At 47.0% G+C, this 27204-nt stretch overlaps 9 protein-coding genes across 9 annotated transcripts; 5 read left to right on the top strand and 4 right to left on the bottom strand.

The window, feature by feature from the left end:
* Positions 1-42: 42 nt before the first annotated feature.
* On the bottom strand, positions 43-2904 carry PEX2_009120 (CHAT domain-containing protein; the record flags this gene model as incomplete). The annotated part of the gene is made up of 1 exon (XM_016738189.1): positions 43-2904. One exon carries the CDS (start codon positions 2902-2904, stop codon positions 43-45), a length of 2862 nt encoding a protein of 953 aa, XP_016594298.1.
* A 2739-nt stretch (positions 2905-5643) lies between these two features.
* Positions 5644-7581, top strand: PEX2_009110 (caspase family protein; the record flags this gene model as incomplete). Its single annotated transcript, XM_016738188.1, has 1 exon — positions 5644-7581. The coding sequence occupies one exon, from the start codon at positions 5644-5646 to the stop codon at positions 7579-7581; it is 1938 nt and encodes a 645-aa protein (XP_016594297.1).
* Positions 7582-7853: 272 nt separating this feature from the next.
* On the bottom strand, positions 7854-9722 carry PEX2_009100 (Major facilitator superfamily domain, general substrate transporter; the record flags this gene model as incomplete). Its single annotated transcript, XM_016738187.1, has 5 exons — positions 7854-8910; positions 8979-9237; positions 9291-9340; positions 9391-9432; positions 9487-9722. 5 exons carry the CDS (start codon positions 9720-9722, stop codon positions 7854-7856), a joined length of 1644 nt encoding a protein of 547 aa, XP_016594296.1.
* A 1015-nt stretch (positions 9723-10737) lies between these two features.
* PEX2_009090 (putative xylosidase/arabinosidase) lies at positions 10738-12338 on the top strand (the record flags this gene model as incomplete). Its single annotated transcript, XM_016738186.1, has 3 exons — positions 10738-10891; positions 10948-11206; positions 11294-12338. 3 exons carry the CDS (start codon positions 10738-10740, stop codon positions 12336-12338), a joined length of 1458 nt encoding a protein of 485 aa, XP_016594295.1.
* Positions 12339-13154: 816 nt separating this feature from the next.
* PEX2_009080 (TspO/MBR family protein) lies at positions 13155-13753 on the top strand (the record flags this gene model as incomplete). The annotated part of the gene is made up of 2 exons (XM_016738185.1): positions 13155-13257; positions 13305-13753. 2 exons carry the CDS (start codon positions 13155-13157, stop codon positions 13751-13753), a joined length of 552 nt encoding a protein of 183 aa, XP_016594294.1.
* Positions 13754-14287: 534 nt separating this feature from the next.
* Positions 14288-15781, bottom strand: PEX2_009070 (fungal specific transcription factor domain-containing protein; the record flags this gene model as incomplete). The annotated part of the gene is made up of 3 exons (XM_016738184.1): positions 14288-14500; positions 14555-15224; positions 15276-15781. The coding sequence occupies 3 exons, from the start codon at positions 15779-15781 to the stop codon at positions 14288-14290; spliced, it is 1389 nt and encodes a 462-aa protein (XP_016594293.1).
* Positions 15782-16511: 730 nt separating this feature from the next.
* Positions 16512-18017, bottom strand: PEX2_009060 (glycoside hydrolase family 1 protein; the record flags this gene model as incomplete). Its single annotated transcript, XM_016738183.1, has 1 exon — positions 16512-18017. One exon carries the CDS (start codon positions 18015-18017, stop codon positions 16512-16514), a length of 1506 nt encoding a protein of 501 aa, XP_016594292.1.
* Positions 18018-18729: 712 nt separating this feature from the next.
* Positions 18730-21898, top strand: PEX2_009050 (Glycoside hydrolase, family 2, N-terminal; the record flags this gene model as incomplete). Its single annotated transcript, XM_016738182.1, has 3 exons — positions 18730-19270; positions 19322-20708; positions 20761-21898. The coding sequence occupies 3 exons, from the start codon at positions 18730-18732 to the stop codon at positions 21896-21898; spliced, it is 3066 nt and encodes a 1021-aa protein (XP_016594291.1).
* A 666-nt stretch (positions 21899-22564) lies between these two features.
* PEX2_009040 (ABC transporter, integral membrane type 1) lies at positions 22565-27045 on the top strand (the record flags this gene model as incomplete). Its single annotated transcript, XM_016738181.1, has 3 exons — positions 22565-24758; positions 25006-25630; positions 25704-27045. The coding sequence occupies 3 exons, from the start codon at positions 22565-22567 to the stop codon at positions 27043-27045; spliced, it is 4161 nt and encodes a 1386-aa protein (XP_016594290.1).
* Positions 27046-27204: the final 159 nt, after the last annotated feature.

Raw genomic sequence — 27204 nt, 5'->3', positions numbered from 1 at the left:
CTTTGAGACACTGATCACAGCGAAGGGATCAGATGTAGGTAGTTATACGCCAAAATGGACATATGGAACCCAAAGTGCTCGTGCAGTCTCTCCCTCCTCACTATCCCCATCTTCATCATCATCGTCATCAAATAGATCAATGTCCCTCGGCAATCTGTTGCCATGCTGACCATCAAGTACGAGACTCTCCTCCAAGGACCCATTGCGAACTAACTTCCTCTGCCCCCGTCTAGTAATCTTCCCAACCTTCTTGAACCACCGCCCTCTCATGGCCCTCGTGGCCTCATGCAGCCCCAGACATATAGCCTCATCCGCTCCCGCCCCCCACCCCGCCCCCCCTCTATCTCTCAATGTCTCGTACGTGATTCTCGCCATACCCACACAGGCTTCATCATTAACGTCCCAAAGCGTCCCAATAACGTGTCTAAAACCCGCAAGTTGACACCCGCTAATCAAATGAATACTCTCATCCACGAACCTTGCGTCGCGGATTCGCCCCGTGCCGCACGCAGACAGGTATGCCAGGAAGGGCGAAGATTCTCGAATATTCATCGCAAGAAGATCCGCAACACGGAGCATCCCCCCATCCCACAAACGAAGATTGCTATTCAATGGATCGTAGGTGTCTGTGTACCCATGGCCTGCGAAATGAAAGATCCTGCACCGCGGCAGATGGGTCTGCACGTCTTCCTTCCGTCTGCCGGTGGAGGGGGAGACAGGTATGAGGCCCATGGACATGCACAGCGGATGTAGGGTTCTGATTTCCTCTGGGGCAAACGGGAGGTCCCATTTTCCGGGCGTGTCCTCTATGGCGATAAGGAGCGCTTCCTGCTGCGAGCTGGCTCCCCCGGGTATCGAGGTCATATTAGCACTAGTTGATACAGTGCGCCTGCGGCCGTGAATGATCGCTTTCACGGATGAACTGTAGGATGACATAGCTCTATCCAGGACGGACTCATAGGAGGTCACTATGTCACCACCACTGTCATGGCTATATTGGCCCGCGGCATGGATGGCGAATTTCGTCAGGAGACCTGTGAGAATCCACCATATGTGTGGCCAGTCTTCGTTGGCGGATGGGGGCTGGAAAAGCCCTAGAGTTTGAAGGATGGGATGGGCAATAGCAGTCCACAGCCATTCGAGAATTTTGGGGCTACCAAGGTTATCAGACTGTGCAAATCTCTTGACATCCGCGTTATGCAAGGCGGGTAGAAGAAGGGAGCGGATCCGATGCTGATCAATGAGAATCGCGTCGCAGCGGTAGTCACTGACGTTGATTAGTACGATGGGCCCCTTTTCGGCCGCACTATGGATGTCTGCTGTGCTGGGCGGCAGTAGGAAGTCGTTCATTCCTGGTTGTTCCCGAATTTCGGCGATTAGCCTGTCAAAATCGCTGGCGGCTTTGTGTCGTAGGTCTGCGTGGGCCGCTTGTTCAAATGACTGTCCTAGAAACTCATCTGATATTGGCAACGATTCGTCCGGGTCAATCGGGAGCTCGAGTTGGTCTCGAAGATGAATAAACTCCCTTGCCAGCTCTGGGTACTGCTCCTGCAGCTCGAGGATATCGATCCTCATCTCTTCAAGGGATGCTGCGAGCAGGGCACGACCCTGCTCAAGAAACCATAATGCAACTGACGGGGACTTGTGTGCATTCAATGCAACGGCTGCGGCATCGGAAGCAAGTCCAACCACCTGACCAAGCTGATACTGCTTATCTGAATTCTCGAGCGACCGCAGAGTTAATTTAGGAATAAGGTCGACAGCAGTCTCTGCTGCAGTATATGCTTGCAGCCAGTGCTGACGGGTTGCACAGAATTTAATTACCGCTCGACCGGCAACTATGCGATGAATGGTGGACGCATTTCCCTGATGCAAAGCATCATGGTGGCATGCAATAGCCTCGTCGATATCCGAAGATGCGCCTGTATTCAAGAATCTCTCACCGAGGCGCTTCCCTAGACTGTTCAGGGCCATGGCTCGGTCTGGGTGGTCTCGCGGCGTGGCATTGACGGCCTCGCGCCCAACTTGAACAGCCTCTTCGAGGTTTGAAGCGTCGGCGCTGTAATCAAGCGAGTTGCCCAGACTGTGTAAATACATCGTCAAGTCTGCATGACCGGCTGGTGTGCTCCTGATAGCCTCGCGGCCGGCCTGGATGGCCATTTCAATGTCCGGCGGATCAAATGTCGTCAGGTACCTGGCACTTAGTTCGATTGCGAGATTATTCAAGCGCCCTGCGCGGTCTGGGTGGTTCTTTGGCGTAACTTTGACAGCTTCCTGTTTGACGCGTATTGCTTCATCGAGGTCGTCCAGGGAGTTTGTTCTGAGATACCTGTCCCCGAGTCGGTTACCCAGATTATTGAAAAATGCCGGCCTGTGGATATAGTCTTCCGGCGTGATGCGGATAGCTTCCCAGCCAACTTGGATGGCTTCGTCAAGGTCAGCAAGCACGCCTGTTATCAGGTATCGATCATTCAGCTGGTTGCCCAGGTTATTCAAGTACTTTGACCGACTCGGGTGGGTCTTCGGTATTGCATTGATGGCCTGCTGTGCAACGGCGATCGCTTCTTCAAGATTGTTTACTATCCCCGTTCTGATATACTTGTCACCCAGTAGATTTGCTAGATTATTCAGATACGACGCGTGATCGTAATTCGGATCGTCTTCGCTCGTGAGATGGACAGCTCCCCGTGTAAGTTTGATAGCCTCTTCGAGGTCGGGGAGCTCGTCATTGTCAAAATATAGATCGTACAAATACTGTGCGAGGTGGTTCAAGAATGCAGGCCATTTTGCCTGCTCCAGGTCATGGCCGAGGAGATCGAAGAATCTTGCCCAGTCTATGTGGTCATCTGGTATGGCGTCGACGACTGTCTGTGTGAGTGGGATGTATTGTTGAGCTTCGTCCATTTCTTTTTTCGATGCGTCAAAATAGAGAAATAAAAATCACCTCGAGTTAACTCCTAAAGACCGGGGTGACGCGCCCTTATTATAATGAGATTATGGGCTTTCCAAGGCAGACCTCCAGCCCACACACTGTTTGTACATTGGCCTAACCCGTTTGGGGTGACTACCTTTTATCACGTATATCTTCAATGCGAGTACAATTTGTTATGGTACTTAATAAAAAGATTTTGTCAACAGTGTTTTGTCAATGTCAGCTTACGCTACGCCAGGCTTGATTGGTGCCAGCAGGCCAATTCTGCGGCCCGACCTCAGGAGCCTGCAAACAGCTTAGGTGGGTTATGCCCGACATTTTATCTCAGCCTCACTCGGTTGCAAGGTGATTGGGTCATTCACTAGGGATCTGCTACATACCATCCCGCGACTGAGTTGATTTATGAAATATATGTTGGAGTATTGAGGTAATCTACTTTTGACATTCCTCAAGATTTACAAGCAATATGACATGCGGCCCAAACTCGCAATAAATGAAGGGTACATGAATAGCCCATTTTGGTTGACACACAGATACACCCTTTGAGGATATAGATGGGAAGCGGGGGATAGAACGCGGCGGTCTATGTTAAAGGTTCTCACGATTGGTAGACCAGGCATGCTATGCCTGGTAATTTGACCTCACGACCCATTAGAAACAAAGACTGTCAAAACAGTCGCGTAACTTGGTGAGTGTTAGAATCAAGTAAATCCCTATGAAAATTAAGAAGGGAGCTGTATTGAACTCACGTTGCCCCTGCAATAATAAGCTCCATTGTCCTTGACTTCGCTAGAACCGAGAGAATGAGGAGATATGATATGGTAAATGCCATAATAATCATCACTCGGAGTGACGCGCTGCGAATGACATTGCATAGAATGACTGGAACTAAAAGGAGCATTGTGATCATGAATAAGAGTATTGCTTTAGCTGCTCGTCTGATCCAAGGCCCTGAATAAATATACACGTTTGTGTCATTTGAAGCATCATGAAAAGGTCCCTATTATATATTAGCTTCTGGAGGTAACCAGGGTGGATATTGATGTACCTTTCGGAAACTGCCGTAGTAGCGAATCATCTTGTCCTCAATCCATGTTTCTAGGCGCACCACAGCCGTATCACCAGTAGGGGCTACAGTGACTAAATCCTGGAAGTGTGTGAGGTATACCCGTTCATCTCTGGCTACTGCTCCTGTGCCATCGAGCCAATTTTGCAGAGACTCGACATCCCTTTGAGATGGAGAGCTAAGCTCCAGGGTACGGTGAGTTCGATCAAGAAAGTTATCTAGAAATATGTGAATACTCAACTATGTGATGCTCAAATGACTACTTACCGTAATCAGTAAGACAAGAATCAATTTCGGACAGTACTGTTCTCCGATCCAGGTTTTTATCATTCCGGCTTTTGCCTAGGAACAAGGGGCAGGATTCTTGCTCATCAAGTTGATCTAGCTTTTGTTCTAGGAGAGAGATCTTGTCCTGCTTCAACAGGAGAACTCGAGCTCGAAGGCGAGTGAAGGACCTGCATATGAAATACGGAGTATGAGAAGAGAGAAGTGCGGTGAGCCTAGGATAGCCGGATCGATAATCTTCAACTTCGCAAATATTAGCGGCTTGCTGATCTAGATTGAGAGACCAAATCAGGAAAGTATTTACTCTTCTTTGCTTGTGGTTGTTTTTTAGGCTCCCACATAGGAAGGGAGCTTGCAGGGGAAGTCATCTTCTGGCTTTTCTTTTCTTTTTCGGATGGAATTGAGAAACATGCTTCTATATTAATATCTAATGAAACCTATTTGATCTTCTGAGAGCGCCCTGTTCAGTTCTTCGAACGTTTGGCAATATTATGATAGTTAGCCAGTAGTGGATGCAGCATGAAACACAGCCACGGTCTCGAGTACTCAGGTTCGCTCGTCACTTAAGGCTCTTCAAATTTGATTGGAAATCCGGATCTCCGGTTGAATTGTTGGCCCCGTTACCTACGTGTCATGGCCCCCGCTCTCGTATAAATGCCGTCAAAAACACTTCCTGGTTGATCAGGCGATCGAACTCAATATCTTGAAGAACTACCTCACCTTAAGTCACTATAAGTAATTTTAGCGAACCATGACCGAGAAGTATGAACTATTCTCCTTTTTTCGTTGGACTTTCAAGGCTTACTAAAAACACCACAGTATTCGCGAGGGCGGCTCCCGCCCATATATAAAGTCTTACGTGGATGTATGAAACTATTCCCCAGTAAAGAAAACCTCGAGGTAACTACTGATAAAGTGAGTTTACAGAGACCAAAGTTTCATGTGGGAGATCTCGTGTATGTTGTTGGGACGGATGGACTCGAGGGACCATTTACTGTTGCGTCGATACCAGCCACCGATGCTTGTACCCTTTGTGATGAAGACGGTAATCCTGCAAAAGGAGGCAATATGATACAGATGGCTAATCTGGCGGATGCATAAATGGTGTATGTAGGTCTTTGGGCCTATGATAATTGTTTTTAGAATGCACATGTAACGGGTATAGTCGGGCAGCAGCCGACAAGGACACATCTGCCCCGCAATATTCGCTTACAGTCTGTTGTCAGCTGTGGTGCATACCTACATTTGCTCCTTCAAATTTGGAATAGAATACGTCATTCCTCTCTCCGTGAGACTTCATCAGTATCATTTGCATAAATATCTTGGCTTTGATATAAGATAATCGAGATACAGCCTCACTATGTCCGATACAAACCCTCCCATTTCGCGGTACGCAATCCTGGTCGGAATCAACGCTTACCAAGAAAAGCCCCTTGAAGGGAGCGTCCGGGATGTGCAAAGAATAGAGCGATATTTAAAGGAAGCTTCGACTTCAGTTCAGACGGAGATGTTGACAGCGACCAAGGGCGACAATGATTCAGGAGGTCGAAGTTTGATGGAACCGCAGCATCTCTGGCCAACTCACCAAAATGTAATCTCCGCTCTAATGCGAGTGCTTTCTTCAGCAAAGACTGGGGACCTGGTTTATGTACATTACTCTGGTCACGGGACTCGAGTAGGATCAAAATATTTACACTCCAACTGGTCTACAGGAGATCTGGCTTTGGTCTTGCTAGATGAGCGTAATGAGGGCCGTGAAAAATACCTGTACGGCGCTGTGTTAGCCAATTATCTACGGAAAATGGCCGATAAAGGACTGGCGATTACTCTTGTGCTTGACTGTTGTTTCTCTGCTGCCGTTTATCGCCGCGAAGACTCCAGGGCTCGGTACCTTCCTTACAACCCTGACCTTGCAAATAGCTGCGCAGAGGAGACCAGCCGTTCAGGCACCGGAGATCGAGATGCTTCCATGTTACCCAATTGGCTAATCAATCCGGATGTGTACGCAATCCTCGCCGCGTGTGGGCCCCATGAAGTGGCGAAAGAAATTGAGCTCGGCAATGGTCAAATGCATGGAGCCTTGTCATACTTTCTGTTCTCCTTCATCGAGATCAATGGTCTTGGGATCAGACACGATGCTATTCATAAACATTTAACTAGCAAATTTCGAGAGTCGAATTTGCATCAGCAAAGTCCTGTCGTATATGGAAATAGAAATCAACCATTCTTTCAACAATCCGACTTTGGGAATCCCCGCATGATTACTTCGATTATTATGAATCGGGATAAAAGCTTTATGTTGAGCGCTGGCAATGCCCATGGGGTTTCTATAGGAGACTGCTTTGCTTTACAAGGCATTGATTCCGAAGGGGATCGCTCCCAGTCAAGCGGACACTCTTTATCTGTTCAAGTTGTCCAGGTAGGGCCTCTCACCTCCAAGGTAGAACTGCTTGGAAGCTCGGCATCCTCACTTAACCGAACTACATGGTTTGCCACAGGGTATCCTAGGATATATTTCCAAAAATACCCGGTTCGACTAGCCGGTGACCTTCCACACCTGCAAAAGCTTCTGGGAGCATTGCAGGCGCTGTCTCTAAGCTGTCATATGAATGAAGAACAACCGTACTTATTCTATATTACTATGAACAACAACAGCCAGTACGAAATCTATGACGTGCACGGGAAAATCATTGAAAATCTGCCAGATATGGTTCATGGCAAAAATGACTTTAGCTCCATTTCAAACATTGTTGAGCATCTGGTGAGATACAACTTCACCAGAGATTTAAACAACAATACAAACGCAGAACAATTTCAGCAGCTGTTTGATGCGCATATCATCAGTGCGTCTGGTGAGACTTATGCACCCGGAAATTTGGTAGAAACAGATGAGGGTGTAGTGCATCGTGTGATAGTGACAAACAAGGGACAAACAGAGCTATACGTCCACATATATAGCCTGGGACCATCCTGGCAGATTGTCAATATTTCAAGAGGCTGTGAAGTGATCCCTCCTCCAAATCCCGATCTTGGGTTCAAAGAAATGAGGAGAAAATTCGCAATGAAAGTGCCAACTGAGCTGGTTGGGAAAGGTCACAGGCAGTGCGAAGACACCATTAAAATCATTATCACCTCCCAACCAACATCATTTGACCTACTTGAATTGCCAGCGGTTAGCAAGCTTGGAATCAGAACGTCAAACAAAAAGGGTACTGTCCGAAATGGCGGATATAGCCGCAATGGCACATCGGAGAATTGGGCTGCATTGAGTTTTCCTATCCGAACCTATGTGAAATAGGATATGTTGATGTTGATTATTGCTATGAAGGGAGTTTCTCTTTCTTCCTCCTTTTTTCCCCCTCCGTCTCTGTCTTTAGTGTCAATTCATACGTATTGAATGTTTCTTGTATTCATGTTCCTGTAAAAAAGGACGGGCCTGCTCGTGAAACTTTCTGATAGTTTTAATAACTATGCACTGAGATTGAAGCTTTGAATATACAAAATATTGTATATAAATTGATTGAAACATTCGAATTTGACCAATACAGGCTGACAGGGTATCAGACTGTTTTAAACGGGATTGGTGGTCTCTGTCATCTCCACATCCCTCTTCCTAGCGTGAATGGCGTTCATGACTGTCTGAGTACTCTTCGGCTCCAAGCTCTTCTTTACCGGGTTCGGAGCTGAGAAAACTTCCTCGAGCTCCTCAAGGGTGCGGCCTCTAGTTTCAGGCCAAAAGAAATATATAACAACGAGCTCCATGAGATCCCATCCGATAAACACAGCATAAAGGTAATACTTCAGTGCTGCAAATGCGGGAGAAGATGAGTATGTGATAACAGTTGAGCAAACTGCCGTGAAAAGCTGAGCGAGGGACTTTCCTTTAGCTCTTGTGTTCGTGTCAAGCACCTCAACGATATACATAGGTGAAAGAGGAGCCCATGCCAAGTACCAACTTAGACCAAAGAGGTAAATAAAAGCGATTGATGTGTTCGCAATGAGCTTGTTCTCTGGGTGCTCAGTAGCGTGCTTCGAGGTTGGAATGATGATCGCAAAACATACAACGCAGAAACTGAGTGTACCGAGAAGAAGTGGTCTTCTTCCAACCTTGTCCATTAGTCTGGCGCCACACAAGTTTGAAAGGAATGTCAGGACGGTAAAGATGCCGTTCAACATCAGCTTATTCTGCTCAGTGATTCCGGCATTTTGGAGCATAACCGGCAAATAGGCACTTGTGAGCGAGCTTCCTGACCACTGTCCAAAGGTAGCCATGGTCAGCACACAGATTAAACGGCGACGCGCAGCACGGGTCTTCCAGAGCTCGCTATAATCCCACCATCTCTTATCAGATCCTGTCATCGAGATTTGGGCCTCCATTTCTGCCATCTCTAGATGTACGAGGGGATGCTCGGGGTTTCCTTCGCCGTTGTAGCGGATTAACACCTTTCTCGCAGCATCGAGTCGTCCCTGAGCAACCAGCCATCTTGGGCTTTCTGGTAAAGTCCAGACAAAGATGAAGAGAATGCCAGATGAGATCAACTGACACCAGAGAGGAATGCGCCATCCGTTCGGGCCTAAGAACTGAGCAGCATAAACTACCCATGTAGCCACAATAGAACCGATACCACTAGCTTAGATGTTAGTGTTCTGAACAGCAACCATCGTTTGTGATGCGGGTGAGACGAAAGAACGAACGCAAGACTTGAGTAGATACCCATCAGTGTTCCACGCCAGTATGGGTGAGCGATTTCGCCGACATAAACGGGTGCACTGATGTTACAAAAGGCAACCCCGAATCCCAGGATAAAACGTCCGCCCAAGAACATGCCAGTGCTGAGCGACTTTGCGATGACAATAGCGCCGACGATAATAATGGTTGCTCCGGTGAACATTCCAGCACGCCGGCCGAGATAATCGTTTACAGGGCCGACGAGGGGGAGGGCACAGATTGATCCTTTTCCAAAGTTAGACATGGAATTATTGGCAGAATTTCAAGATATTCCGTACCAATTCCATAAATGGCAAACACGAGGCCAGTTGAAGCAGAAGCGGATTCCCTGTGTAGGAGTTAGCTAAGCGCGAGAATGGAAGTGTTCAGCTCACATACATATGGAAGTATTCCAGATATGAAGTCATGGCGTTCAATCCGCTGCATATCAAATAAGTGCGTGTTGAAAGCGAATCAATCCAGAAGTCTACATACCCCATGACGGAACCGTCGAAGCCGTTGGTGCAAGCACCCAGGTAAGCGCACATTAGGACGGTGTAAAGACGAAACATACTCGGCGTCCAAGGGGATGGCTTAACATGATCGAGGTTTTCAGCAGCCTGAGCTGCCGAAACGACAGTAACGGGATCGGCTTCTTTATGCTCATCGTGAAATGCAGTCATCTCGGAGCTATGCTCAATTTCCGCACTAACTTCCTTGATTGAACCCATTTTGCGAGGAGTTGTTGGGGTGAGAACAAGTTGAAAAACGAATTGTCTGGAGGCATGATGGAGTTTAAGTACTGTCCAAGACGTATCGATGTAGATACAAAGCCTTGATTTTACCGTGTCATTGGTCACTCTAATCCCCATACACCCCGGACAAGGTTGTGGGGTAAATATTAAATTTTGCGGAGTCTCCACACATCAGTTGAGATCAGTTGATGTTTAGGCCATGATCATGAGGATCTGGAATTTCTCCACGGAGCAGGTAATTACCCGATTGGGTGACAACTTAGGCTAAGCGTTAACTCATGTTCTATACTCTGGGTACCATCGGTTTTTCCTGAACTGAAAGTAGACCGAGCCATCAGATTGGTTGTATTAAGCGGCTAGAGCAACGTCGTTTTGGATACGATCGGGAGAATACTCCGTACGGAGTAGATGTCGAGTATTATGTATGGCATGACCCACTTGCACATTCCTACTGTCCCCCTTCATTGACCGCACAAAGTCAAAATACGAACACGATACACCGCGGCTTTTCTGACCTAATGATTTTTGGGGGTTTCTCCAAATTGGAGATATGATTGATTGGTCGGCCCCAGAATTCCCCCGTGGAGAAAGAGAAGATGGCGACTATATCGAATGTCCTTCGGGTTTGAAGGAGCCGATTGGTCACGGTTAATCGCCATGGGCTATAGCATGATAAATTGGGAAATGACACCCTACCCTCATTTTAGACGTACTTGATGTCATTTTCGGCTTGCAATAGGATAAAGATTAGTCGAAGTAATTTTGTACATTCTCGAAGGGAAAATCGACTTTTTCCCGCGTGCTAGTCTCTCGGAGCACATTGAGGAGGGAGAATACGGTTAAAGGAAACCTGCCATGACTTAGGGCTTAGCTGAGTAATACCTTACGGAATAGGAATGGTATAGGTACTTAAGCCACCAGGGCGACCAAATACTTCCCATCCTCTTCAATTCACTAAATTGATTTCTGGCAATCACCCCCAAAGAGTAAAATGACCGATATCAACCCTATCATTCCTGGCTTCGCGCCAGACCCTTCTGTGGTGAAAGTTGGAGACTGGTACTACCTTGTCAACTCATCCTTCCACCTGTTTCCTGGATTGCCCATCTATGCCTCTAAATATCTACTCTCCTGGCATCAGATAGGTAAGTTGTTCAGCTATGTGTAGCAAAATTCGATACTAACAAGTATGACTATTTAGGCAACGCAATTTATCGGCAAGGTCAATTAAGCCTAGCAAGATCGAATACAACTTTGAATCCCTCGTCAGGCACTGGCTATTCACAGCTTGCTACCGGTGGTCTGTACGCACCCACAATTCGACATGACAAAGGGACGTTCTATGTGATTTGTACCAACGCCATCCGTGCTGACAAGTTGTCAGCGGACCCGAAAGCCGTGAAAAAGAACTTCATTGTTTCAACCAAAGATATCTGGGCGAACGAGTGGAGTGATCCTGTGTAATTTGACTTCAATGGAATCGACCCCAGTCTCTTTTTTGACGGTGATAAAGTGTACGCGCAGGGTGCTGGCGAACCAGGAATCAGTCTGTTCGAAATCGATCTTCTCACTGGGGAGAAGATTTCTCCCGAACGGACAATTTGGCCCGGCTCCGGTGGCCTTTATCCAGAGGGTCCTCATATTTACAAGCGAAATGAATGGTACTATTTGATGATCTCAGAGGACGGCACACATGAGAATCATATGGTCACAATGGCCCGCTCCAAGGATATCTGGGGCCCATATGAGGGGTGCCCCAACAATCCTATTCTTACTGCTCGCGGCACATCTGAGTACATACAACACGTGGGACACTGCGACGCCTTTGAAGACGGCGAAGGGAACTGGTGGGGAGTTTGTCTTGCCGTGCGAAAGGACAGCAGCGGCAGGCAAATCATGGGAAGAGAGACCTTTTTAACTTCCGGCAGGTGGGATGAGGAATGGTTGAGTTTCGACCGTGTTCAACGCAATCTAAATCCCACTTACTCGACGCGACCGGAAGCCTGTCGCGATCTCTCCACCGAGCCAAATGTCGACTTTGTCTACATCCGGGATCCAGATCTCAGCAAATACAATATCTCAAACAGCGGCACACAGGTCACCCTTACAGCTTCGAAGATTGACTTGCCGCATCCTACCCAATCCCCTACCTTTGTTGGGAAAAGACAACGTCGATTGAGCGGTGAGAGCATCGTCACCCTCCGCCACTCATCGAGTGTTCCAGAGCCGACCAAGCTGAAAGCTGGTCTCGCTTGCTACAAAGATGAGCACCGCTATGCTCGGGTATTCTATGAGGCAGCAAGCTCCGAGGTTGTCTTTGAACTTGTGAATCATGCCCAAAAGACTACGCGGACCGAAAAGCACACAGTGCCCTCCTTTGAAGAATTAACTCTTCGAATGACTTATACAGAGCAGAGCTATACGATATCATATAGAGCTTGGATTGGCTCCGATGAAGGCTTCACACAAATTGCGTCCATAGATACTTTAGCACTTACAGCTGTAGATTTTGTTGGGACAGTGATAGGAATATTTGCAGTCAGTGAAGATGATGGACCGGTCGTTGAGTTCACCAATCTTTCAATAGAATAGGAGCGTTACAATGCACACACTCTTAAATCTCTAGCTATTCATTGGCCTTCACTTTCAAATTTAGAATTAACTCAACCGCAAAATAAAACTCAATTATTATAAAGGCCTCGTCCTCAAACACACTTTCTGTGTTTGCGAAGGATCTAAGTATACTATTATAATAACACCCTATATATTTTGTTCTACAAAGCGTATTGTATACCTGCGCCTATACTATATCCCTTTTCAAATAAACCTTTCTTTAGAGAACTTCTGAAGTCTATTCTTATGCAACGAAAATGTCTTACCCTTTTTGATTTGTTTGACTAAATCTAATTGAGCAATTTGCGAACAGAAGTAGTGATGATACTGATCTTATTTCGATCACTAAGGGTATTACAGTCTGCCCCGTATATCGCAAATGTATAATAATATTCAACGTAGATTCGATATAATGCCAGGAAATAGTCAAAGAGTGGGTCTTCTACTCTGGCAATATATATATCGGGGACAGATACGTTGATCTCCAACTGATATCTAACTTTTGAAATCCTAGATATGTTTTCTTATATATCTCATCCGTTCTACCCTACCTCGATTTCACCATGATTGGTCTCTTTCCTATAAGTCTATAAAAAAAAAAAAGAAAACAGCTGACGAATGGCGGTTATTGACTCTTCCCGGTGGCTTGTGGCCGTGCCAAGGCAGGGGGATGACGTAGGGGCCAAAAAATTCCAGATTCCGATGGCATCGGATTTTGTTCTTTAAAAACTGATTGTAGAGCCAGAATATAGAATACAGAACTTGATTTTATTTTATTTCATTTCATTCGCCAAAATGCCTTGGTCTTTCGCTCTGCCTCATGTTCTCCTCACCAACCCCTATCTGGCAGTTGCAACGCCAATCACGGTAGGGACTGCAGTGGCCCTCTTGACCAATCGTAAGTCGACCGGTGATCATTACAGAAAATCACTGACAACTCTGTAGGAAAGCAAAATCGCGAAACCTACAAGCAGCTGAAGCAGCCACCCTACAGTCCCCCAGGATGGCTCTTCGCGCCGGCCTGGACCCTGATTTATGGATTGATGGGTTACGCCTCTCACCACGCTACCACCACCGCGTCGCAATCTTTTTCTCTAGCTGTCCGTGATGCCAATTCCACTGCCCAGACCCTCTATACCACGCAACTGGCCTTGAATTTCCTCTGGATGCCCCTCTTCTTCCGGCTGGGCCGACCGGCCGTAGCCTTGGGAGATCTGACCCTATTGGCGGGCAACGTGGGTGCCCTGATGGTTAACTGGTGGACGGCCGATCGGACCGCTTTCTGGCTTCTTGTTCCCTACGCTGTGTGGCTCGGATATGCGGCGTATCTCAACGCCGGCTGTGGTATTCTGAATGGATGGACGGTGCCTACTAGGAAGGAGCGGTCTGAGTAGGAGAACAACAATGTACAATATAGTATATCAACACAGATTTACGCAATTTAGCTCCATTCTCTTATACTTTATTTCAGCCATTTCTAGCCCAGGGTAGGGCTCCACTGGGTGCCGTGGGCTATAAGATCTTAGCGATTCGTAATTATTCTATGGGAAGTCCATACATGTAGTAGGTCACGCTGCTATCTATAAATCTAGCGTTGGTCTATTCGCACTCTAATGCCGTATTACCCACTGATATGCCCCCTAGTATAGGCAGAACTGTGATCGTAGCATGCATATTATATTGTATTATTTTTCTTGAATGCGAGGGCTTCACATATACATCTGAGATGTGGGGTTCGAATCCAGGGTACTTGCACTGAGGACGCTTAAAATTCGAAAAGCCACTGCACCGGATACAAATTTTTTCGTGGAGGAAGATTGGAATCGCTCGCCGGAAGTTTTCTCCTTGCATTCCCATTCTAGCCCAAAACTGGGAAGCCTAGATGGTGGCTGGAATTATTTAAAAAGAAAAGTAGAAGCGTACAGGTGTCATAGAGCCAACTGCTCATGTAGACGAATCCCTATTCTCGCTTGGCTTGATTCCCGTAGTTCCACTAAAACATCCGAGGACTTGGAGTCTAATCGGGCCAGTATGTCGAGGAGTCTAGTGAAATAATGCTCAGCACGAATACGAATTCTCTCGTTGATAGCATTGTCGAGGATCTCTAAGATTATACTCCCAACTCGGCGAATCCTTTCCACCTGATAAGAAAAATTAGCAAAGATTCAAATGATATAAGTTGTTGTGAGACTTACTGTCGGCTCTCCTTTGACTTGCAAATAAACAAATGGGATATCATGCAAAGTCTGCACAAAGTCGTGGATCATCCCAATCTTTGTCAGCTCCAATGTCAGAGGCTGGTCATTCAATCCCATAATATCACATAACTTGCTTTCAATACATTGCTGTAGAATAACCAACCGTAGACACTGAAATGTCACCAGAATTGTGCATCTCTGAACCCAGAAAGCTGTTTTCTGGAATTGAGCAGCATTTCCATCGTTAGGGGAGATTATTATATTTGCAGCCTGCAACCAGGTAGGAAGATCATCCATTATATCGAGAAATTCCATGTAAAAATGGGTCAGTTGTGTCTTTTCGACATTTCGGTTGCCTTTTCCATGAATTTTGAGTTCATAAATTAGACTCGCTGCGGATGACCAAAGGCGCGGAAGAAAATAGAAACCAACGAGCAGACGCCTTTCTAATATTTCGTCATAAGATGCTTTGCTCATGTCAATCTGAGGAATCAAAAGCTCTGCTGTCGGACGACCAATTGTTGGCTCTTCGTCGTAGAGCAAATCGTGCAGATGAAACGGGCGGTTGCGCAAACATACAGATGCCTGATCTGCTGCATACATTTGCCAGTAGATGTGGCGCAGTAGTTGGGCCTCAAGGGCATCATGGCTCTTGAAAGTTTCCTCGCTGTATAGCCGCATGTTTAGTACTAGCATGGCCGCTTGACCTAGAACATACCGGGCCAACTGTGCTGTGCCAGTGATGTTCTGTAAGGCGACAGTGTGAAGTATTCGGGTGGATATTGATGTAGAATTTGGATGTTCTACATCAAAATCTTCAATGATCTTGAGCATTTCTCGGGATGAATTGAGACATATGTTTCCAATCAATTCCCGATACTGTAAGATAGACTGGGGTATTGTCGACGCAACAGCGGCACAGAGACCAGTGATGAGAGCAAAATTCCGCATCAAAGTAACTTCTTCTTGGTGGGTATTTGCTCTAAACAGCTCTGTGACGTCTATTTCAGAAAAGAATCGCCTGGCGACGGCTCGTAAAGTGGGTTCATGGACGATCGGAGCCGTCGGAAATGTATACTGCATGTAAAGCTCAATGCAGTGCTCGGCGATCCCCACTACGGGTAGCGACTGCAGCACCGAGCCCATCAGATCCATAAAATTATCTCTGATTGTTTGGGCCAATCCAGCCGAGGGAGTGAGATCCGTTTCGGCTGCTGAAGTCATGAGCGTTCCTGATTGGGATATCGCTGTTGCCTCGCTTGTATTGGGGCTTGGCCATATCAAGTCTTCAACCGCTGGGCCATGATTCACTCGCGGTGCTGCTGCAGTTTCCTGGAGTTCCAGTGCGGGCGCCGATCTTCGAGGTATTTTTGGTCCCCGTTTTTGTGGGGATGAGGTATAGGAACATGACAATTGGGAGATCCGACAATTGCCACACACTTCTTCTGCCTATTTCCCACCAGTTAGTCTGTGCTTCAGGGAAGAGCGTAGCATCGTACATCACATTTGACCTTCCGACGTCGGCAAGCATCGCATGCACGAGTTGTCACTGTCCGTCGTAACGGAGGCATGTTTTTCAAATCTTCCGCGGGGGTAATGTTGAAAGTAACGTCAAACAAGATCGTAAAGACAGGGGTCGGGGGGCCACGGAGAAAACAAGTCTAACCGGGGAAGTCTGCGCACTAAATAGACCGGGGAATATGCGGGGAGACATTATGTAAGTAGCAAGTCAACCCGTGGACCTTAGGGCTTGCTGCGGCTTGCAATTGGCAAAACCTCGCCAAGTCATGTGGTGAAGCGAGATTCTATGTGCACTAACACAATTGATGGATTTAAATGTGAATTATAATGTTATTCTGGGTATCTGGATATTCCACTGATCAATATCCTCCAGGCTATTGAAAACTTTCTCTACGTTGTTCCATGGAAGTTTTCAAGTAGTGAGCCGAATCCTTCACCGTCCGTTCCAAAGTGTTGAAATCAACGTGAACAATGCCGAATCGAGTTCCGTAGCCAGCAGACCACTCTGAGGAATATTAGCCTGAGAATTCCATTGTTCGAAGGAAAGCTTACCATAGTTGTCCATCAAGCTCCATACATAATATCCGTGTACCGGAACTCCATCTTCATAAATGGCGCGTGAGATGGCATCCAAGTACAATCCAATATACTGTTGCCGAAGCACATCTTTGACGGCTGTCGACACCACGGCCTCTCCTGGGCACGGGCATCCATTTTCAGTAACAATGATGGGTAGATGATAACGGTTCCAAACCCAGTTTAGTAGCTTCCGGAACCCATCTGGTGCCACCCGAAGCCAGGCTACGCCTGTGACAGGCCCGACCTCTTCTCCACGGCTGTTGGTGGGCAGTTCTTCGATATTACCAGACCAGTCGTCCTCGGCTGGGGGATCAGACAAGGCACGGGCATACTTGGTGGAATAATGGTTCATTCCGTAGAATGAATTCATCGGGGCCGTGTGTGCGAGAAGTTGGCGTTCTTCTGGTGTGAATTCAGGCAATCGAGAGCCAAGATAGGCTCGCATCACCGGTGGGTAATCTTGTCCAAGGAACACAGTGTCTCCAAACCAACCAATATAAAAGATGAGCCGGTGTTCCGCAGCAATTCGATCGAGTGCGCTCTGGTCATCATACGGCTCATAGAAGTGTCCATTGAGTACAATAGACATCTGTCCTTTCTGCAAAGGATGAAATTCATCCATATACATCTGGACTATAACCGCATGTGAGAGAATGACAGTGTGCCCAACGCGCCACGGCTCTGTTTTCGTGTCCGTTCCAGCCTCGCGACAGTGACCTGGAGCAAGGGTTCCATTCAAATAGGCGAAGATGGAGATTATATATGGTTCGTTGAAAGTCACCCATTTCTGAACACGGTCACCGAATCGGGTAAAGCACAGGCGTGCGTAATGTTTGAAGTCTGCCTGGAACTCCTTGGTATTTAAGAACGCTCCATATCGGTCGTAGAGTGCCTGGGGTACATCCCAGTGGTAGAGGGTCGCAACAGGCTCAATACCATGAGCCAGGAGTTGATCAATCAAATTGCTGTAAAAAGCGATTCCTTTTTCATTGACCGTGTCATTACGTCCCCCTAGGGGAATGACCCGAGACCAGGAGATGGAGAAGCGGTATACATCAACTCCCAGAGATACCATCAACTTGACGTCTTCTTCCGCGAGGTTGTAGTGGTCGCAAGCAACATCAGCGTTTTCCCCGTTGGTGCGAGAGGGTTCCAGATGGGAGTAAGTGTCCCAGATTGACGGCCCCTTGCCATCCTGAGACGCGCCTCCTTCAACCTGATATGCTGCTGTAGCTGTGCCCCATGCAAAGTCTTTGGGTAGCGGTAGTTCTTCGACCCGGGGGAGGTCCGTTGTTAAGGTATTGTGGTCTTGGACAACATCGCTAGCCGAGAACATGGCTTTTTCATCATTTTCAGCCATCGTGAATCGTGAAATCTGCGCACTAAGATAGCTAATTGACCAGTAGCATTCTATGGATATATAAAGTGATTCATATTCTATTGCTACATGGTATGGACTTGACTTGACAGCAAAATCCACGGAGAATTGGGCGAAATAGGAGTCACTGCTCAAGCCGCGGAGGAATCATGTGTGTCAGTGGGCTCGATCCAATGGCCAACAATCTTTAACTCCGCAAAAATGGGAAGAAAGCCGATCTCCAAACATCTGGTTAATCAAGGCATCACTGAATTCAGGATGTTAGTCCGGGGTTGTGGCTTTTACTGGGGGTACGCGTATGCACGTCCCTCGTACCGCTGGAACAATATAGAGCCGACCGCGGGGTTGGGGCAGACTATCCACAAATACTCCGCGGGGTACTAGCCCTAAGTACCCTAAGTCCCAGGGCCCAAGTAAAATCGCCCCCACGCTTTCGAATACGCGTATTAAACAAATTTCATTTTATGATATGTCCCGAAGGGCGAAAGGAGACAGGCGTCTAGACCAGCTATCCTAGAAAGATACCAATTCACTGGAATGAATCTACGTAATTCCTCCGCGGGACGTCCTCGAAGTACTCCCACGAGCCATTCAGAGTCCCAGTTAAAGACAATGACCGAAAATAAAAAACCATTGACTACTGTTATAAAGATGGATCATCTCGTTGATAGTCTTTCCTCCTGTAGCAGTCATCATGGGTTCATACACTGAGAGGCCCGACTTTTGCAACGAGTCTGTGATTCATCGGAATCGTCTCCCAGCGCGTTCATATTGGATTCCCGAAGATGCTGTTGTTTTAAACGGAACTTGGGACTTCCATCTTGCACCGACCCCCTTTCACGAGGTCGACGAGTGGAAATCCATCCAGGTCCCGGCCCACTGGCAACTCCAAGGCTACGGCAAGCCTCATTATACCAATGTACCTTATCCATTCCCGATTGATCCACCCTTTGTTCCGACCGAGAACTCAGTGGGAACGTACAAAAGAAATTTCAGCATCCCATCAGATTGGAGTCGTTCATCTCAGATACGACTCAGGTTTGATGGCGTGGACAGTGCCTTTCATCTCGGCGTCAATGGAAAGCAGATTGGGTATAGCCAGGGAAGTAGGAACTCTGCAGAGTTCGACATCACCAATCACATCTCCTTCGAGCAGGACAATGAAGTTACTGTTCTGGTATATCAATGGTGCGATGGCAGCTATCTCGAAGACCAAGATCAATGGTGGCTTTCTGGTGAGTATACCGCACCCTTGTGGAACTTTCAATCTAATTAACGTGACGTAGGTATCTTTAGAGACTTTCATCTCTTAGCTTTTTCGGCTATGGCCCGAATTGAAGACTTCTTTGTTCAAACCTGGCTTGATGAAAACTATGAAAACGCCACCTTGAAGGTTGGTGTTAAGCTTCACCTTGAGGAGGCATGTACGATCGAGGTCCATGTTCGGGATCACGACGATATTCCCATTCAACATTCCACTCAGGCAGCTCCAACAGGTTGCGAAAGCTTGGAGGTGGAATTGCCATTTTTGGCCCCTGAGAAGTGGACCGCAGAGACCCCATATCGCTACAAAATGGATCTGCTCCTCATATCCCCGAATGGCAAAAAACAAACCATCAAGCAGAAAATTGGATTCCGGCAAGTCGAACTCCGCAACGGCAACGTTACAGTAAACGGAAAAGCCATTCTGTTCCGCGGTGTCAATCATCATGACTTCCACCCCTCGGATGGGCGCGCGGTGCCGCTTGAATTCCTAAGGAATGATTTGATTTTGATGAAAAAGCACAACGTCAATGCTGTTCGATGCTCTCACTACCCATCCCACCCGCAATTCTACGATTTCTGTGATGAGATCGGCTTGTGGGTGATTGACGAGGCCGATCTCGAATGCCATGGTTTCATTCGCGGGGACGTTGATATGAAGGAGTTGCCAGAAGAAGTTTGGCGAGCGAACGGCTCAGAATCAATTGAGGAGTACCTTAGCCCAGTTCTGGCCAAATACATCAGTGATAACCCATCATGGCGTGAGGCATACCTGGATCGGATCACCCAAATGCTCCAACGCGATAAAAATCACCCATCCATCATTATCTGGAGCTTGGGCAACGAGGCCTGGTATGGATGCAATCATGTTGCGATGTCCGAGTATGCCAAAAAGCATGACCCTACTCGTCTAGTCCACTATGAAGGGGACAGAAAGTCAAAGACAGCAGACCTGTGTTCATTCATGTACCTGGAGCTAGAAAATCTAGAGCGAAAAGCATTAGCCGAGGGCGATGACTTCGAGAAGCCGATCATACTCTGTGAGTATGGAATGGCAATTGGAAATGGACTTGGAGCACTAGAAGAGTATCAGCAATTGTTCCACAAATATCGGCGCTTGCAAGGAGGCTTCATCTGGGAGTTTGCCAATCTTGGAATATGGAGGGAAGACAAAGGCTACTTCGCTTATGGAGGCGACTTTGGCGACTCTCCACATGATGGTACCTTTGCGCTGGATGGACTTTGTCAGTCTGACCACTCTGCAGGACGTGGCATGGTGGAGTTGAAAAAGGTGGTCGAACCTGTTAAACTTTCCATTCGTGATGGACAAATTTTCTTGCAAAACTTGTTTGACTTCGACGTTCTGGAAAATTTGTTGGTTGTCGTCCAGATATGTACATTCGATGGACAGTATGTTCCAAAATATGGTCCATTCCTTTTCATAAAGCTAACAATTACCCAGTGAACAGAACACGATTATCTCAGACCGAAAGCCTTGTCCAAAAGTGCTGCCTTCGGAAACAGGCACCATTCTGCTCCCGGAGGTTCCAACTCACCTAGAGAATATTTTAGAATGCTGGGTTACCGTAAGCCTTCAGATCTCCCAGCCTACGTCATGGGCAGAAGCGGGTCATGAAGTTGCATGGTGCCAATCTTCGCTCTTGGAGCACGAACGGCCAAGCATCCCGGCCACAGTGCAGGACAACCTTGCCATCAACATTCATGAAACAGCAACCTGCTATCAAGTGAACGGCTCTAAATTTTCCATCGAGTTTGATCGAATCCGGGGTCGCATGGCAAGCTGGACGATGCATGGCCAGAATTTGTTTACAACGGCACCAACCTTTGCAGCCTGGCGACCTCCGACAGAAAATGACACTAAGTACGACGCTGCAAGATGGAGTGCCTACTCTATAAACAATCTACAGCAACGGGTGATCTCCGTCTCTTTGCGGAACCCTGATACAAACAGTGTTGAGATTACCGTCGAGGCCTACATCGGAGCTGTCATACGAGACTGGGGATTTACCAGCACCATTGTCTACACAATTCATGGAGATGGTACAGTTGTAATTTCTCACAATGTTCGTCCTCGGGGCTATCAGCCTACCATACTACCTCGGATAGGTCTCGATATGCAGCTACCCTCCGATTTTACAGCAGTGGATTGGTTTGGCTGTGGACCTGAGGAATCCTATGCTGATAAGCGCAACTCCCAAAAGCTTGGATTACATAGCCGTACCCCAGATAGTCTGTTCACATCTTATGAGTATCCACAGGAGAATGGAAACCGTACGGGCACACGCTGGCTTCAGCTCACGAACAGCCAGGGTGTTGGGTTCGTGGTGACGCGAGTGGATGAGGCTAGAAAGACAGGGGATGAGTTTGACTTTGCGGCACTACATTACAGTGCAGAAGATATCGCCAATGCGGCTCATCCGAAAGACTTGAAGAGGAGGGCAGACGTCTTCCTTCGGTTAGATGCTGCACACGCAGGATTGGGAACTGCGCGTTGTGGCCCTGGTACTCTGAAAAAGTACCAGGTTCCTTGTAAAGAGGCTAGCTTTGCATTTTCTTTTACTCCGCAGGTTCCTCTTTGAGATTAGTCAAGTGCAGCTGAAGAATTTTAATCTTGGTCTACATCTTCCCTATCGAACAGGGTACTTCCTTTGCCTTTAAACATGTTAGACCTAGAATAAGCTCCAACAGGATTCAAAACTGCGTGGAAGAAACCGCATGCCTTTTGCAAGCCACGATTCGTTCACCATTGTTGAGATGTTGTTGAATGGATAGGTGCTGCAAGTTTAACTTACCTCTAACTATAATCACCGCTCAAAACATACTGAGCCAAGAATCAAACGACTTCAACCTAGCACAGTTTTAATACCATATGAATGGCGTTAAAAGCAGTTGAAAGGTCCTCTAACTGGAACATACATATACAAGGTACCCTTTCCGAAATGCTGATTAGGGGTTAAGCTGTCACTTTCATCGTTTCTAAGAACATACGTTCTTCCCTGTGAGTGATACGCTATCTATATTTCAAACAATACTTTTTTTCCACTCCAACTAGCTTATCTTTAGATCCTTTTGATTTTCCTCTGATTCGTCAAATCACGTCATTTTACATTGTTGCCTAATCACACTTGTCGGGGCCATCAAAGGTCCCGGTCCCGGTCCCGTACATAAATCGGCTGTTTATCCTTTGCTCACTATCTGAACCGCTTTGTCTACTACTATTAGCGCTGCGAATCAACTCTTAAACAATGTCCGGACTTGTCATTCGTGACCTGTCAAATGGTTCCTTTCTGCCAGTCACTCGGCCTAGCTTGGATTCGTTTGGCTCTGCTACTTCTATCAACTTTGACTTTACGCCACTTTTCGAAGACACTATTCTCTCTTTACTACCATCGGCTCTTCTCTTACTGAGCCTACCATACCGCATCATAAGCCTCTATGGCCAGCGGCCAAAAGTATCCCCGGGGGGATTTTTGCGCGAGAGTAAATCAGTCTTCTTGGCCATGTTTGCCGCAATCCATATGGCGCTGTTGATCCTACGTGTTTTGAATTCATCGCTACGCACGTCTGCTACTATCGCCGAGTCTGCACTGGCTTTTATCGCCAGTCTAGGTTTATGTCTGCTTTCGCGGCTCGAGCATTTACGTTCTATTCGCCCATCACCCATTATTAACGGTTACATCCTCATCACTCTAATATTCGACATTGCTCGCCTGCGAACGCTATTCCTTGCTTCGAACAACAGATCCATTGCCGGGATATTTTCCAGCATGATAGGCATCAAGGTGATGGTTCTTCTTACTGAAGCAGTCGAAAAGCGAAAGCTGCTATTAGGACCATATCGTGATTTGTCGCCCGAAGAAACAAGCGGCATTTACAGTAAATCGTTTTTCTTCTGGCTCAACCAACTCATGACATCTGTATTCCAGCGTGTTCTTCAAAATCACGATCTGTATCCGATCGATAGTGAAATGTCCTCCACGGTTCTCCAACAGCGAATGAAGAATGCGTGGAGTGCTGCAACACAACATAAACCAAGAGCTTTTTTCTGGGCAGTGTTACGTGCGAATACAAAGCCATTGCTTTTTTGTGTCGTTCCGCGTTTGTTGCAAATGGGCTTTAGATATGCTCAGCCTTTCCTGCTCACGCGCACGATTGCTTTCGCAAACGACCAGGGCCAGCCGGACAGCATTGGCTGGGGCCTCACAGGCGCCTTTTTTATAGTACTTCTTGGTGTCGCGGTTTCGAATGGCGTCTTCTACCACATGACATTTCGCTTCGTGACAAGCGTCCGTGGTAGTTTGGTGAGCATTATTTATTCCAAAACGCTCGATCTCAGCGTCACAGCCCTCGATGAATCAGTTGCAGTGACTCTGATGTCTAGTGATGTTCAAGCCATTTGTGATGGTTTCCAATTGATCAATGATCTCTGGGGAGTACCCCTTGAGCTAGTCATTGTTATCTATCTCTTGACTCGCCAACTGGGAATCGTGGCGCTCGTGCCAGCTATTCTATCACTTATATCCACAGTCGCTATTATTTCCATGGCAAAATCCATGAGACGTGCCCAAAGAATATGGATGAAGAGCATTCAAACTCGAGTTGATGTCACGTCCACTATTTTGGGGTCTATGAAATCTGTCAAGATGCTTGGCTTCACTGATTGGCTTGTGGGTATTGTCCAAGGGCTGAGGGTGAGTGAGCTTCAGGAGGCAGAGCTCTTTCGTAGGTTGCTTGTTTTGCGTGTCTTTCTTGCAAACAGTCTCAGATTTCTTGCTCCACCCTTGACGTTCGCTATCTTTGCAACTATTCCGCAAAAGGGTCATTCTTTGAACGTGAATTCGGTTTACACGACCTTATCCCTGATTTCGCTTTTGGCTGGGCCTATTAATACATTCATACGAGCTATTCCCGCTATGAACACTGCTCTAGCATCTTTCAATCGCGTCCAAAAGTTCCTTCAGTCAGAGGGTAGACGTGATCATCGCATGAATTTGGAAGATTCTTCACCCACAACACAACGGATTCAGCCAAGCTTGGAAGGGCTAGAACTCTCAGATCTCTGTCCATTGAGGCAAAGCTCAGTATCGGAAGTAATTACCGCCCGAGACGTGAGCTTCGCATGGGGCAACCATGCAGCTTTCGCGGTCCACGATATCAATTTGACCGTTCAAAAAGGACAATTTTGTTTTATTATTGGCTCAACAGGATGTGGTAAGAGCACTCTCATGAAAGGAATTCTGGGAGAAACACCATCAACACAAGGGTTTCTATATACGAAATACCGAGATACAGCATTCGTAGATCAAACACCCTGGATCCGCAACACTTCATTCAGGGACAATATCCTGGGTGTCTCGAATTATACGGAGACATGGTATCGTGAGGTTGTCAGCGCCTGTGGATTGGATCAGGATGTTGCAAACCTCCCAAATGGCCACTGTGAGTTTTTATTCCAAGAACTTTCTGTGTTATTGCTTATCTTCATTCCAATTTCTAGCGACAAAAGTTGGTTCTTCGGGAATTTCTTTGTCCGGGGGACAAAAACAACGACTTGCCCTGGCTCGTGCTGTTTACGCATGCAAAAATGTTATAATTTTGGATGATATCTTGTCGGGCCTTGACACTGACACCGAGGAGCATATCTTTAAAGGCCTTTTTGCGAGAAAGTGACTTTTTCGTCGACTAGGTACGACGGTGTTGCTATCTACGCACGCCGTGCACCGACTTTCTTATGCGGATCATATTGTGGCTATGAAAGGCGATGGCTCTATTGCAGAGCAGGGCACCCTGGAAGAGCTTAAAGCCAGCGGTGGCTATCTAGCCCACTTGAAAGCACAGTACAAATCACAGGCAAATGACAAAGTGAACCCCCAACAACAAGAGGCTACAAACCCCGTACTCGATAGCTCCGATCAAAGAAACCATGATGCCATGGAAGGAGAATTGACCAGGCAAAATGGAGACTTTTCTCTTTACTTATATTACTTTGGCTCTGTGCATTGGGCATCCAGTGCTTTTTGGATGACGTTCTTTGTCCTTGAAGGAGTGTCACCAAAGCTGAGCGAATTGCTAGTCAAATCTTGGGTGAGCGCATTGGCAACACATGGTAGTGCTGTGAACCCCTTCTACCTAGGTCTATACGCCTTGGTGTCAATAATAACGGCCTTCGCGCTTGTGGGTGGATCCTACCATTTATTCATGTTCTTTGCGCCCAAAAGCGCTGAAACTCTACACAAGCGTCTTCTAAATTCGGTTATGCATGCACCCTTGTCTTTTTTCACTTCAGTTGATACTGGCACCACTATGAACAGGTAAGCTTAACTGGGTTCAAGAAATTCAGCTTGAAGTATGCTAGATTACCGCTAACCATACAACTATGATCAGATTCAGCCAAGATATGACCTTATTTGATCATGATTTACCTTACTCAGCGCTCGATTTTATATTCTCTCTATCAGGTGGACTCATGTCCGCTATCATGATGTGTATATCTGCTCGATACTTTGCCGCTGTGGTACCACCGTTTTTCCTGTTTTTGTGGATGCTGCAGAAGTTCTACCTGCGCACATCACGCCAAATGCGCCTTCTAGACCTCGAGGCAAAATCGCCGCTATTCTCCCAATTTATTGAGAGCCTATCAGGCCTAGTGACAATCCGTGCCTTCGGCTGGGCGTCTGCATTCGAAGACCAGAATCTAGCCTTACTTGACGCGTCGCAGAAACCATTTTATTTGCTTTTCTGTATTCAGAGATGGCTGGAACTAGCACTGGATCTGTCTGTGGCTATCCTCGGTGCTATTCTGATGGCTCTCGTCGTCAAGTTGCGAAGTGCGGTTGGCACTGGATATGTCGGTCTCGCCATTCTTAATGTCATCACTTTCAGCCAGTCACTTTCACAGATTCTACGAAATTGGGCAGAGCTTGAGACTTCCCTCGGGGCTATCGCTCGAATTCGAGACTTTGTTACTCATACCGCCTCGGAAAACCAGCCAGCCGAGAACGAAGGACTCCAGGCTATGAACTTTGATTTGTCCTCCTGGCCATCTAAGGGTGCAATCGAGTTTCAGAATGTCTACGCATCTTACAAGGCAGGGGAGGATCAACCACACGTACTTCGCAATCTGAACCTACTGATCCAACCTGGTGAAAAGATCGGGATATGTGGTCGCAGTGGCAGCGGCAAAAGCTCGCTTCTAGCAACCCTGTTCCGACTGCTGGAAATCGAGTCACAAAGTCGGATTCTGATTGACGGTGTGGATATCGCACACATCCCACGGCAGATTACACGTGCAGCTCTTAATGCCATTCCACAGGAGCCTTTTTTCACACACGGTACTGTTCGTGCCAATATTGATCCATCCAATGTCAACAGCCTTCAGGAGATTGAGCGCGCTCTTCGTCGCGTTGAACTGTGGGATATTGTTGAGAGGAAAGGCGGATTCAACGCCCCCCTAGATGCCAATTTTTTCTCTCATGGTCAAAGACAACTCTTTTGTCTTGCACGAGCCCTTTTGCGCAAAAGTAAAATCGTGATTCTCGACGAAATGTCAAGTAATGTGGATATTGTTTCCGACGCGTTGATGCAACGAGTTGTTCGTGAAGATTTTGCGGACTGCACGATCTTGGCTGTTGCTCATCGACTCGAGACCATCCTTGACTTTGACCGCATCGCTATGATACAGAATGGCGAGCTGATTGAATTTGATACACCAGAGGTACTTCTTTAAACGAAAAGTGCGTTTAGGGAGCTTTACGAGTCATGAAATGGAAGTTTGGCATGAGAGAGAAGTGCGAGCCGTCAACCATAGAAACAAGATACATGAAGGTTACTATTTGCACACCCCTTTTTGTTAACTACACACTGGACTAAGCTTCTTTGGTGCGTC

Source organism: Penicillium expansum (genome assembly GCF_000769745.1).
Source record: "Penicillium expansum strain MD-8 chromosome Unknown contig25, whole genome shotgun sequence".
NCBI classification, from domain to species: Eukaryota; Fungi; Ascomycota; class Eurotiomycetes; order Eurotiales; family Aspergillaceae; genus Penicillium; species Penicillium expansum.
Note: the sequence above shows the minus strand (reverse complement) of the source record. Positions and strands in the feature narration are given on the sequence as shown.